Source organism: Spermophilus citellus (assembly GCF_964194105.1).
Source record: "Spermophilus citellus genome assembly, chromosome: 14".
In the NCBI taxonomy this organism is placed as follows: Eukaryota; Metazoa; Chordata; class Mammalia; order Rodentia; family Sciuridae; genus Spermophilus; species Spermophilus citellus.
In genome coordinates this window covers 95774260-95788403 of record NC_138194.1, presented here as the reverse complement: position 1 = coordinate 95788403, position 14144 = coordinate 95774260, and the positions used below count along the sequence as shown (strand labels likewise).

The 14144-nt window shown below is 52.3% G+C and overlaps 2 protein-coding genes across 2 annotated transcripts in view; both read left to right on the top strand.

The window, feature by feature from the left end:
- HHLA1 (HHLA1 neighbor of OC90) overlaps positions 1–492 on the top strand; it is a gene marked incomplete at its 5' end in the record, with an annotated part of 38271 nt that extends 37779 nt beyond the window's left edge. The window contains one exon of the mRNA XM_081266374.1: positions 365–492. Coding sequence (XP_081122500.1) covers positions 365–408 — 44 coding nt within the window. The 3' untranslated portion in view covers positions 409–492. The remainder of the gene's footprint in view (positions 1–364) is intronic.
- A 6892-nt stretch (positions 493–7384) lies between these two features.
- OC90 (otoconin 90) overlaps positions 7385–14144 on the top strand; it is a gene marked incomplete at both ends in the record, with an annotated part of 30098 nt that continues 23338 nt past the window's right edge. The window contains 2 exons of the mRNA XM_081266373.1: positions 7385–7470; positions 7825–7913. Coding sequence (XP_081122499.1) covers positions 7385–7470; positions 7825–7913 — 175 coding nt within the window. The remainder of the gene's footprint in view (positions 7471–7824; positions 7914–14144) is intronic.

The window sequence follows — 14144 nt, the reverse complement described above, 5'->3', positions numbered from 1 at the left end:
TTCAGTGGCTCTTCTTTTGTCCTTGCCACATTGAAGTGTCTATGCACATAACATATCACATTTACTGAGCAATGTATTGATGAGTTTACAGTCAGGCAACCCAGGGAGATAACAACTGGGTGCTGGGAAAGGAGCCCTGAGCAGATGTGGGGCAGCTCAGACCCCTCCTCCCTCCACTCGGCTGCTGACTAGCCGGGGTCTCACCTGGGTCCTCTGCATGCTGACATGGACCCCCTCCCCGTAGCACACTGTCCCATGCTTGCCCTCTGGAAGATCCCAAATGGTCACCGGGGCTGTCAGAGTTTCCCCATGTCTCTGCAGTGTTCCCACCTCGGTGCCCAGTTCCTCACTCTTGTTCTTTCAGCCTTAAAGCAAAAGTGCCTCGAGAGTATCTGCGAGTCAGTGTGAGAACCTGCCTGTCTTCAGGCCGAGACCTTCACCCAGCCTGGCCACGTCTGCAGAGCTCTCAGGCTCCAGCAAGATCACCCATGCATTGAATGTGGTTCTTTGGAGAAGTGACACTTTTTCTCCCCTGCAAACTGGTGTCAGGTAGTAAAGGTGGAGGCTTCGTGACTAATGCTGTCATGACAGACCCACCTGCCTGCCTCCAAGGGATGGAGACTTAATGTCTGTGCCCCACAAGCTCCTATGATGCTCTCAACCACCCTGACAGCTGGAAAGCTGACAGAGAGGGTCTGAGCACACGGGCCCGGCCTGAGCTGACACCACGCCTGAGCTGACCTAAATGGAGGACATTGGGAAGATAGAGAAATTACCAAACTGAGAAAGACTGAAACTGAGAAATTACCAAACTGAGAAAGACTGCTAAATTGTTAACTAAAATTTAGTTACATATAACTAAGCAGGCTTGCAGTACTGTGGAATCTACATGATCTCCACGTTCCTAAATAGGAGATGATGAGAACCTACAAAAGGAGGCGCTGTCGGGCATTGTTTTAATTGGTATCTTATCCTGATTCCTCCTCTGTGTGCCCCTCTGTATCTGGGAGTTCCCAAGAGCACCCACAGGCTCAGTGGTTTACTAGTAAGACCATGGAACTCAGAAAAACCCTTAGATTCACACATACCATTTGTACAGCAAAAGGATTCAGATAAAAATCAGCCAAGGTACAAGGCAGGTAAAGCCAGTTCCACGGGAGCCCAGGTACGGGCTTCTGGTTCTCCTGCCCAGGTAGGCTGTGCAGCCAGTACTTGACTGCCCATAAGGGAGGCCCACATGGAGGATGGCCCAACAGGGAGGCCGGGAGCTTGGCATCCAGGGATTTGGCTGAGGTCAGTCAGTGGGCATGGACTGTCATGCTGTCTCCGGCCTCTCCAGAAGACCCCCACTATATAGCACATGCTCACATAAGCTGTCTGGTGTGGCCACAGGTGAAGTCACAGTGTCAGGATAGTCCAAGGGTCTAGCAGTGATTGCCCAGGATCTGTTCAAGGGCTGGGCCTTCCTGTGAAAGGTACAGGTGTGAGTCCCTGCACCTGCTGAGCCAGCCTGCAGCACACCCGCACACCAAGGGCCCCTTTATTGTATCGGGTCCCTTTTCATTGTTTCCATCATCCAACTCCCTGATAGATGCCAGACTCTGCAGGGCATTACCGAGCAGGTTTGCTCTCTCAGTGGCTCTGCAGGGACCCTTCACCCCTCATGGCTGAGGACAGTGTGCCTCCTGGGGTGCTCGGCACCCCTCCTCCCTTCCCCTTCTTCCCACTTGCATACACACTTCCCTTGGTGCTCCCTGGTGACAAAAGTCACCGTCACAATACAAATACAAAGCAGTTTCCCCATGGAAGACTCTTGGGTGCCTAGCAGCCTGTGGACCAAAATATCTGGGGGTGTAGAACTGTAACTGTGGGGAGAGAAGCAGTCAGAAATGTCCCTGACCATCACATGGAAATCTTCCTTTTAAATCTCCAGAACAGTTGAGAGACCCTCATATTGATGCATGTGTTGAGCTCATACATACCTATTGTCATGACTTTGGGGGCTGCAAATGGCCTTATGATTTGTAAAGATGATGTTGGACATGACAAATTTTGAAGGGTCAAAGGAACACCCACCTGGGTAAACCAAGACTCAGTCCCTTTCACCAGGTGTGGGTTACTTTGATTAGATATTTTCTGATGGATGAAGCTGAAGTTAAGGATCTTTGTCTGTCAGGACTCCACAGTTCCCCACAGAGTAACTCAGCACCAGGGAGATGAAGGATGGATGGATGGTCTGAGCCCAGGAACAGTGTTCTCCACTAGTGGGAGAGCTGGGGTGGACTTGTCTGCCCTACTCTTTGGAAATGACTGAGCATGACCATAACCTTTAAAAACCCTGAATATGGAGTCCCTCCGAGGCCTGTGCAGGAATCTGACCTAGCATCAAGGACAGAGGCTCAGTGGACCATGTGGGGGGAGAGGGAGAGGTGGGGGGAGGCGGAGGGGGAAGGTGGAGGGTTTCTACTGTCATACCATCTGCCACAGTAACGGCGATACTGGAGGAAACAGGACCCAAGAGTGAACCAGTGGCACAGTTCACTGGTCTGGAGATTAAGAGTGGCTTGAGCACTCCAGAGCTGAATTCATCCTGGCTTAAGTGATGGACAGGTGACATGGAAGTCTCAGGGGTGAGACTGAACCACAGATCCAATCTGTGCGTTTCTGGCCACCAGAGCTTAACTGTGAGACAAAGAGATGTCGGTCCATGCCTCTGCTGGTGGAGGGGACCATGCACCAATTGCACATGCCAGCAAACTGAGCCCTTCCTAGCTGTGGAAGGGCTCATGTTCCTGCTTCATTCATGCCCAAGCTGATTTGGAAAGGGTAGGAGAGAGGAAGGGCGGGAGGAGGAGGAGAGGGGGTGGGGAGAACTTGTGTCTCTTGGCCGCAGGCTGTGGCTCTGCCTGAGTTTGAGCGAGTGTCCCTGTGTCTAAACAGGTGAGCTGGTTGTGGGTTTGGTCCGTGTGAGTGAGAAACTCAGCTGCCATCATGATGAAACCTGTAACCTTGAACTCTCATTTAGAACTCTGCTTTTACTCTTACGCCTGGGTTCTTGTGAAAATTTTAATCTTGACCTATTCCATCAACACAGAATGTCAAGTCACGGTTCCAGGGATGTTGGAGACCAGTGACTGTCAATCAGGTGATTTGCCTTCAACCTCAGGAGTGTTTGGCAACGTCCTGAGACATCTGGGTTGTCAAAACTCATGGAGATGAGGGAGGAGAGGGCTACTGGCATCTAGTGGGTGGTGACCTATGACGCCACAATGCACAGGACAGCTCTCGAAGAAAGGAATGATCTTGCCCAAATGCCCAGTGCTCAGATACCTGTTACAGGTTATGGGAAGAAAACTCAAATTCCCGAGAGATGTCTAGAACAGCGAGCCTAAGCAGGTTGTGACTGCGTTTTAGCATCATGTGGGAAGCTGGGCTCTTGATTGTAGAAAGCTTGGGTTTGGCTACACTGAGCCCTGTATCCCCATCGACTTAGTAGTTCGGGAGTGGCACTCCTCTGTGCTAGTGAGGGAGGATTAGGGCCACTGCAGTCTCATCCCTCGATGCCCCTGAGTGGCTGCACACCAGTAGTGACCTAGAAACAGAAGCTCCCCTGTGCCAGGAGAGCTACTTATTTGAAGAAGCCCCTCTGTGGTCTTTGGTAAATGCGCTGCTGAGCCCTGGCTTCACCTTCTACAGGCATTAGTGGCAGAATGAGCTGCTCACAAGGTCCTGACCAGGCTAAGCTATCCCCAAGAACGATCTGTCACATGTGAGCGTGGACAAATGCCTCAGGCTGATGACATCACGTTTCCTGTCTGTGAAAAGGAGCCAGTGGCCTCTCCCTCCAGGGACCACAGAGCAGCAGGGCTATAGGGCGACAGGGCCAAGGCCTGTGGAACGCTCTGGTGCATCCTAGACACTCAATATGCTTGTTCTCCTTGTTAAAAATCAGGAAATAGGACCCTCACAAAAGGGCTGGGGAGGAGGGGAAGGAGCTGGGGTTGCAAGACAGACCACACAGGGTCCCTCCTCCCGTTCTGATGGGATAAGATCCATTTAGTGAATGTGGAAGCAAGCCATGGCTCAGCTGCTGCAAGCTCAAGGCCATGCTACTACTCGGAAGCAGGACCGGCAACCCAAGGTATCTGCTTAGAAAGCCCCATTTCACTCAGCCCTCAGCTTGCACAGAGAACCCAGAGCCAGGGCAAGAAGAGTCGCCCCCCATCCTCTTGCTGAAGAAACAGGGAGAACAGACAAAGGCAGCTCTTTCCTTGTGGGAGAGTGGAGAGGCTTTCATCTCTTTCAGCCCCAGGGTTCCCCTGATGACCCAACCTTTGAGGTGAGGCTGGTGCAGGAAACAGGGAGGCCATTGTTCTCTAATTAGAGCCCAGGTCTCCTCGAGGCTGGGGCGGGCCTTCGCCTGTGCCAAGCCATAGTATTAGATGACCCCCTCGGAGGAGCCCACCTGCCGAGACTCATGAAAGCCTGTCTTCTGCATGTGGGCAGGGGAGGGGGCCCACGACCGGGGGTCTTTTCTGGGATATAAAGGGCTCTGCTGCATCGGCTCAGAGCCAAACATCGCTTGTCCAACAGCTTGGCCTTCGAGGGGCGCAGCACGGTAGGCCCCTGCTTCCCTGGATAGTGTGAGCAGCTGAAGGCAGGAGGAGGAGGAGGGCGGGAGAAAGACTGGATGGGAGGGAGAAAGGGAAGGATAATGGGAAAGGAAGAGGAGGATGGGAAAGAGGGAGGGAAGGAGGAAGGAAAGAGGTGAGGAGAGGAGGGTGGAGGGAGAAGGGGATGCAGGGAGAGGGGGAGGGAGGGGTGCATCAAGGGCTGAGGCCCCAACGTCACTCCTGGTTGTAGCTGGAAACCCAAAGCCGCCCCGAGTCCTTGTGTGAGGAGACTCAAGGCCAGGTGACCACCGCTGGTGGCTTTCCCTGGGAAAACCTCCATGACACCACATCAGCCCACCTGCCTGGACCAACAACTGAAGGATGCAGCTGTAAGCCGCAGTCCTCAGGCTCCCACCCCCTCCCCAGGTGCATGTTCTGACATTAGTGCCCCCACTCTGCCCGGGGCTGGCTGCACACTGCCACCTTCTAGCTGGCCTCAGGACTCCCCTTTCTTGGTTCTCATCAGGGAGTTGTGATCTGCAAGTTGCCATCTGTCAAACCCCAGGCAGAGCCCAAGACAGATCGGACCACTCAGGTTGAAGCCTGGGCCCAGCAGTGGCCGGGCGCCCTCTGGCAGTTTTGCCTCTTGGTGAAGGCAGGTGGACAAGTTCCCAGCTCCCGGCCCCTTTTCTAGAAAGTGAGGCATGTGATGGAAAGAGTCCCAGAGTTGTTCTCAGACAGTATAAGGAGCATACTAGGTGGGGTGCCTGAAACAAAGAATGACTCAATAAATTAAAAAAATAAGGTCCTAAAGCTGATAAGTTCCTTTTTAGAAAATTGTAATAAAATACATGGAGCATAAAATTTACCATTCTGGCTACTTTCAGTGCGCAGTTTAATAGCATGGAGCACATTAGCATTTCTGTGCAGCCGTCTCCAACATCCAGAACTTTCTGATCTTCCTCAACCAAAACTCTGAGCCCATTAAGCCAGTACTCCCTACCCTCCTCCCTTAAATTACTTTCAGGAATGAACTAGAGTGGGTGGAGGTTGTATCTATAATCTGGTTTCTTTGTTCAATTGCATTTGAATAAAAAGGTGGGGAAAGCCCCGTATCTTTTCTGAGCTGCAGGACAACCTGGGTGAGCTCACCCCTGAAGTAAGTGTCACAAGAAGAGAGGGACAGAGGTTGCTGGCACTACACCAACCCCTCCTTTATTCCCAGATGGGGACTCCTGTGCAGGCAGGGCATGAGCTGGTGGCCGAGAGCCTGTTACCATCCTGCAGCTGTGTGTCGAGCATTTCATGAAGGCTGGATGCTGTCGGTGCAGTTCCTAATGCACTCGCGCAACTTGAACCTCAGGTGCTCCTCTGCCTCCTGTGGACTGACCTATTCAGGCCCTGCGATGGCCTTCGTGGGGACTGTTACGTATTAGCACTGGACTGGGAGTCAGGAGTCCTGGGAAGCAGGACATTTTTGCCATAAATTGTCAGCCTCCTAGCCTCTGTGAGTTTTACAGCCTTCTGAAAATGAATGTTTGGATGAGATAATGCCTAGGTCCCTTCCCAGCTCAGACACCCAGCTATCTCACATGGTGTGATAGGAATAATAGAAGACCCAACACAGCAGGTGCCAGGTAGTGACTCAATTGCTCAAGTCATGTCGGCCCGTCATGTCACGTGGGCATGACTTCAAAGGGGTCTCTGGGCTCCTCTGAAACACCTTTTGCCGCTCACCATCAGACTCTGCTGTCTGTCAGAAGACTTCTCAAGTCTCACCCATCATTTTCAGTGTGGTGTTAGCCCGGGAAGGAATCATTCAGAACTACTTCTCTTCAGAACCACCAGAGAGCAGGTTGAACCTTGAAAATCAACCGGCCCTAGGACTTTGTGTAGCCCAAGTTCATAAAGCAGAGCATTGTGCCCCGACAGCAGCCAGACGGCTAGAGCCTGCACCAAGTGACACTCCAGGCACTCACACTGCTGCTTTCTGGGTATATCCAGCAGTGATTGTGCCCCCTCCAGAGGGGATCTCAATAGTGATCCTACAGCCCACGTGTCCTCTCCCTTCATACACCTTTCCCAATACTGAGCCCTGCTCATAAGCAGAATGACTCACTGTGGCCCTAGCTGCATGTACAGGGCCACTAAGACATGGGGCAACCCGTGCCCCTGAGAGAACACACTGCAGAAAGTTTCCTTCCTGTGGGTTGATGCAGTCTTGAGAAGGACACAATTGGGAGTTGAGCGCTGCTTGGATTTTTTACCTGTTTACCCCTAGGTCAAGCACTCTTTGTGCAGTATTCACCATGTACAACCCTATCTGGCAGCCCTGGGTAGCATGCATCATGCTGTGTTATCTCTCATATTTGGTCCTAAAATATAAGATCTAAAGCAGAACACACACAAATCATCCAAACCTCTTACAATCTTTAGGGTGTCATATTCTCAAGAAGCTAAAAGTATTTTAAAATCCTTCTGTTTTATTTCACTTTATATTTTTTCATCCTTATTAAATACATGGTTGACCAGCTTTAGAGTGCCCTTTGAAGTGAAATGGTGATCTGAGTACAGGCAGCTATAGCTGAAGTGCAGTAGGGTTCCTGGATTCTGCCTGCCTCATCCCTCTGTCCCCAGAGCAGCCCTGGAGGCACATATACAGAGCCCCTAGGACTGCAAGAGGTATTCCAAATGCTGTAAAGCCCAGAGGAGAGGGAAGGTGGAGACACTGCTGGAAAACGTTTGCTAGCCAGCAGCGCCACCACGTGGCCATGCGTGGTCATGAGCTGAGTGACATTGGTATGCAAGTTCAAAGCCAGCCTGCCCAGGGCATCTTTGGAATGCTGGCGACCACCAGGTGGGAGTGGTGCTGTCCTCACTGGGGTCCCTGGACTGTGAACCTTGATGCCTGGCTCATGGCCGGCCTGGAATAAATGATTATGTAATAAGTGAGTGAACAAGTGGGACCCGAGCAGCATCCTCAAGGAGCTCACGGCTGTTTCCACTTTACAGATGGCAGAAGGAAGCTCAGAGAGGGAAGGGGGCCTCCTTATTGTCAAAATGCCAGTCAGTGTTGCAAAGCTGGGACAGAAACCAGTCAGGACTTTGTCCTTTGGCCACACACCTTGGGGCACAAAGAGGACAAAACTCCCGTGTTCTCTTGTGGATCGCTGAAGGTGTCCTCGTCACATTCTGCTGACCTCTCCCCCAGGAGGCCGTTCCAGTCCCTGCCTGAGCCCTGCCCCTGCTCTCCTGCTATGATTGTGCTCCTGCTGACTGCGCTGATGGTCCCCCGTGTTGGTGAGTGACGCTGTTTGACGCCATGTTTCCAGTTGGCATGTAATCACTTGCTCTGACGCTGGAGCACTGTGGAACATCATCTGACCTGCTCAGGAGTACTTTTGAGTACTTAGGAGAACTCTGCCTAGTGAGTGACAGACATCAGACATCAACAGTGAGCCGTAGATTCAGTTCAGTGGTTGAATGGAATGTGCATGGGATGTGGGGTGGGAGATGGAGTGGAGAACAGGGTGGATGGTATGCAAAGAGACCCTTTGGAAACCTCCTTTCCCCCAAGGGTCCACTCCACACCCTTCAGTCACATACGACTGCCCCTGGTGTGGCTGATTTCCTGGAGCAGCAGGGACTTCCCTGTCCCCTTCCAGGCAGGTGCCGTGGGAGGACCACCCTTCCCTCCTCATCCCAGAGTCGCCCACACCAGCCAAGCCTGAGGCCACCTCAGCAGCTCCTTGGCAGCTGGGGTGGCGGTTTCAAGTCCGCGTGGGGTCCCGCTGGAGTCTGGGGCTCTCCTGCTTGTGTTCTCATTCGTGTCTCCGTCGGGCTCACAAACACCTGGGCTTACACTCTCCTCCCTCCACCTGGGTGGGGGGGTCCACATAGTCAGCACCACTCATCCATCAGGGGCTTCCTCCTGCCCGTCCTGTATTCGGGTACACTCTGCCCTTCCCGGGGCCACCTGCACACGGCAGCGAGGAGTGAGGCCACGGGAACCCACTGCTCGTGACCAAGTTAGTGGACAGCACAAGAGGTTTGCAGGTTGACAGTTACTCTACCCACTTGACATGAGACTAAAAGTCTTCCCTGTAGGCCCAGATTCTTGCAGCCCCTTCCCAGCCCTGCCCTCCTGGGCACTGCAGACCACCCACCTGTTGCTGGGCCTCGGTTGCCTACTTCCTTCCTGACTGTGTTCTTTCCTGATTGAGACATTTGTCACAAATTCAAACTACAATCCTAATTTGCCTCATTTGGGGTGACAAAAATGTGTAAAACTATATTTTACAGTTTTTCAGTCTATTCTACAGTTTTTCAGTCTCTTATCTATTTTTTCTCTTAAATGAGATCTTACCCACAAAATTTCGTTTTCCAACTTTTTTTTTTTTTTGCTTATTTTCTTTGGTAACTAACATCTTCCTCTTTCAAAAGAATACATTTCCCTTTGATCAAAACTCCTTCGATGACATCACCCCCACCTTTTACATGCATCTTTTAAATTTTTAAAAGATTTTTATAAAATTGAGACTATTAAACATCTTCCTCCCTATTCTTATTTTTTCTCTTTTTCCTCTTTTATTAATTTGCCACTATATTATGATAGTAAAAATGATAATAGTATCTTCAAACAATTGTTATAAAGTGTTTGATGAACACTTTTTGGTATGCCCAGAGAAGTTTTACTCCAAAACACAAACACCTGGTTCAAGGACAATCACAGAAAGGACAAGTGCAGGGACTTGAGTGTCCTGTACCTGCAGCCCCAGTTCCATAGGGGTGAGGGTGTGCCCATTGCCACGTGGGACTGTCCACCCACCCACTCACCAAGTCTGGGTGCAGACTGTGAGGAAAGTCTGTTTCTGAGTCTAAAGACAGATGCCAAGGCCAGATGGAGGCGCATGGCTTGCGGAAACAGCTGTGAGGAGAAATGTTGCAGCCACCAGGCAAGGCGGGGGCCATCGGGCAATTCTGCAGTGAGGTAGCAAGGGGGGAGGGGGACGTGTCCTAGACTTCGGTTGGGCCTAAGGACGGTCTGGCCAGGACTTCTAGGCAGAGTCCACCCAAGGGGCTGCTTTGGACTCCCCAGCTCAGCTGCGGGGCCCTCACCAGGGAGTTTCCATGGTTGGAGCCCTGGGAACACCTGTCCCAGTGGTGATCTGAGTCAGACTTCAAGAAAACCGTAGGGGCGTGTTGATGGCCAGGAGGGTCTTTGTCATGACAAGGTCTGTCCTGGTGCTCAGGCCCTGTAGCAGGACAAGGAGGAGCCTCTGTGTCTGCTCTGTCCACAGAGCGGGCAGGTGCTGTCCCCTACCCTGCTTCACTCCAAGCTGCCTCACTCCCACTCCCGAGGGTGGGTGGCAGTGTGAATGGCAGTCAGCTGGCATGAAGAGAGAAGTGCCTTAGATGTGACACCAAGACCAGATGTTCCCTCCATCCAAGAGCTCTGCCCTGGAGTTTACTGGGCAGCCCCACACCACGCAGTGTGTGTGGGTTCCCGCTCCATGTCCTCTGGGTGCTCATCTCCCAGAAGCCCGAGGAAGGGCAGGGCAGAAAGGTGGGCTGGGCATTCCCTGCTGAGCTGGGTGCAACACTCCACCATGAACTCCCACTTAAACCTGCTGGTGGACCTGGTCACCCCTCATCCTAGAGAGGGCATCTTCCACATCCACTTCTAGTTCACCAGCAGTCACTCACTGGCCCTTCAGTGGTGTAGTTCATTCACCCTCCCGATGATGCCAACAGAACTTGTCCCCTCCCCCCACCCTCTCTCCTATACAGGATGTGAATACACACATATGCACCCTCACAGAGCTTACCTCACTCAGTCCCTAGTGCAGTAGGGACACAGTTACAAAAATAGATCATTGCAACATGGGAGGGACAAGTACAGTGAGAGATGCCCATCTGTGACATTATGCTAGCACGGGGGGGGCGGGGGGTGTCGCTCACACAGCCCAGTTTAGGGGCCAGGAGGGGCTTCTTGAACTTTGAGAGGAGTGATAAGATGTTGGTAGGAGACTCGGGGAGTGAGCCCAGGGGAGCATCAGGCCCCGGGCACAGCACAGGCAAAGGCAGGATGGCAGGAAAGAGTCTGGTGTCTGGAAAGCCAGAGCCTTGCAAGGTGGCGGGGCATGAGGTCCCGGAAGGAGTGACTGCAGAGGCATGGGGCTGAGGAAGCCAGCCACGCAGGGCCAGAAGACTCTGTGCTGCTCCGCAGGGTCTCAGGTTGTGGTCTGTAATATGGCAATAGTAACCTGCGTCTTGCATTCCCCGGGGGACTTAGACACAGCAATGCCTGAAAAACCCTGCACCAGCTCTGCCCTGCAGCAGGATGGAGCTATCATCCTCTCGCCAGTAGCGACACAGTTCACTGATGTGGCACCAGTTTTATTGAGGTGAATTTTGTCCTCATACTTCCTGTGATCTTCCAGTTTGTCCTCTCTTCTCCCAACACACACCCTTGGCTAGACTTTAGGAATGAACCAACCCAGTCCTCTGGGACAAACAATCTAAAATCCTGGATAACTTTTCTAGTTGCTAATGAAAATGTGTGGGTGTGGATCTCCTGCAAGCAAGCAGAGTGTGGGGGAGAGCATGCCTTATTAACATGCAGGGGTGACAAGCTCACCTCCCGCCCTCCAGAAGAGGAATTTAATTATCAGTTGCACTAAGGAATACGAGTGAGGTAATTACCCAGGAGCAGCAAGATCTTGCAATCGCTGCAGAAGTGGGCAGCAGGTACTCAGCTGTGGGCTGTTAGGCTGATGAAATGATTTCCCAGGCAATGATGCCAAGTGTGAAGTATGCCACGGCAATCCCAGGGGCTCTGTGCCTAGGGCTCGGTTGGAACTGGTGCCAGGTCTGTCTGTCCTGGTCTGAGGGCTTGAGGCAGGAGGTCTCCACAGTTCCCAGGAAGGAGGGAATTCCCTCCCCATGTGGACACTGTGGCACACGGGGAGAGGCTGGCCCTGACCTGATGCCAGGAGCCCTCTTCTCCACTGGCACGTGAAGAACTGGCCCCAGCCACCCTGCGCTCCAGCATGAGCCTTTCTTCCCTCTGCAAACCAAAGGTAACTGACACGCCTGTGTTGTTCAGTTTGCAAAATATTTTATTTTACATTGGAGCCAAGAGTTTAAAATTGAAAGATGTCACCAAGAATTCAGATTTCCAACAAATTTGTGAAAATCTCAAATGTGGTTCTCCTTCCCCAAGGCCTGGGGATGAGTCCCAGCTGTCCCTCTGCCTGTGGCCTGGACCTCTACTTCTCCATGTCCCCACTGTTTCCTGCTGATGCCCAGCACTGGGCTTGCTCCGCTTACTATAACGTCTGTCTGGCCCTGGAGAGGCGTGGATTTGCAGTCTTGGGTCCTAACCTGGACCTCGCTCTCTCTGCCCTGGACAAGTGCAGCCAGCCAAGCACATTGGGTTCCCAGCTCCTATCGCACCCTCCCCAGCCAGTCTTCACAGTTCCTCTGTGCACTCAGTGACCGTTGGTTAAATTTCTAAGTGAGGCATCAGCCCTGGAGCTACAGCAACCAGGAGGCTCCTGCTCTCCAGAGTCAGTCTAATGCAAAAGGCTGGTAAGTAAGGAGACCTGGGAACCAGAATGAAAGGTATGCATGGTGGAGGTCACTAGAAACAGGGGACAGGAGGCCAGAGGATGGGCAAAAAACCAAGAATCCCCCAGGTCAGAGGAGGAGTGAAGAAAGACTTCCACATGGTATTGTGCTAAGTAAGCCTTATGTAGTGAGCAGGGGCTGCTGGGCTGAGCCATGGACAAAGCTTTCCACAGAAGTCACAGGCCATGCAAAGACCCAGGGCACCTGGTGAGAACAGAACCATCCAGAATGGCTGGAGCAAAGAGGAGCCATAGTACCAACCCACTGGCCCCAAATGCAGCATACAGGTGCACCACCGTGGCCTGGCTTGCATCTCATCCCATTTTTCTTGCCTGAATACTCTATTGTTCTGAAGTGTCTCCAGACTCCCTCTGCCAACGCAGGGAAACTTCCCTTGGGACCCCATTAGCCACACTCCATACCTTGGCTCTTCTTCTTCCAGTATCAGTAGGTATCACCACGGGAATGGGCAGAGAACTCGAGAATCCTCGTCCTTTGACTGCAAGGGCCAAGGCGACTCTTGAGCCCTCTCTCCCTCCTGTTTCCCAGGTGAAAAGTCAGAGAGGCTGCTGCCACCCAGGTCCCAGAACACAGCGGGCTGGGGGTGAGGGCCGATGACTTCCTCAGCAAAGCTTCGGGAAAATCTCCAAATGAATGAATTTTCTCAGGAGACAGTGAAAGTGGTAGCTTCTGAATGTTAGTCAAGGGATAGCAAGAGGTGAAGTCCAGCCGGCTGGCTGCTGACCCTGGTCATTAGAATCCCACCTCTGCCCAGGTCCTTGTCTTTCAGCTGGTGAATCTCACCTGGTGGTGATTTATACACAAGCACATGTGCACACATGGAGGTGTGCATGCACACATGTGCGAGCGCGCGCGCACACACACACACACACACACACACAGCCTCACCCAGCATCACTGGTCAGGGCAGTTCTACTGGCATCTAGTGGGTAGAGGCCAGAGGTGTTGCCCAGAACCCTCTAATGCACTAGAAAGTTTCCTGCAGTCGAACATTTTCTACCCAAAACACCAGGCTGAGAAAACTGCTCTGAGCCAAGCAGGGCCTGGTCAGGCATCCTCTGGGGCATCATCCTGAGCAGATGGAACCACCATGTGTTTCTACGATGGTCGGCTCTTGGGCTTTCAGTTGGAGAAGGTCTCCAAGCTGACAGGCCTGGCTACAGAACTGTCCACTTGATGAGAAAGACTAAAGTCCTTCTACTGTTTCAGATGACCACGTGCTTTCCATCACTGGGGGAATGGGAGCCTGAGTCTTTAGGGAAGAGTCTGCTTGTCCCCATGACCAGGCTTCACCCTGTGCTCCACCAGGGTGCTGAGCTGGCTGCTGGTGGAGTTATCTCAAACACTGGTGTGGTCCTATACCCATCGTCCCTGTACCTCCAAGCAGCATGGTTCAAGGTGAAGTTCTAAATCAGCAGCTTCAAAACTAGCAGAGACACTTGTTTAAAATGTCTGTTCCAGACTGTCAGGGTCAGACCTGAGACCGTGGAGTCAGAATGTTTACTGAGCCCGTGACCCCAGTGATTCTGATGCTCAGTCTGGAGGAAACCCTGTCCTCCAATACAAACTCCTTGGGGTTGAGGTCTCTTGCATGTCTTTACTTCTTCCCACCCCTGCTTTATCTTAAGAAACTCCAAAGCCAGCACACAATCTAAATAAAGCTGTAGGCTTCATATGCAAAGAGAGCTTCCAGTAAGTCCCCAAATCTCTTCATCTCCAGCCAGAATACCTTGGTCCAAGCCAACCCCAGGACAACTCCAGCCCCTCCTGACCCACCACACAGACCAGGCACAAAGGCAGGTGCTGGAAAGCGTGCTGGGAACTGAGTTTGGGGCATCCTCACTGTCTTCCTGGCTGTCACCTCCCAGTCTCAGCCCA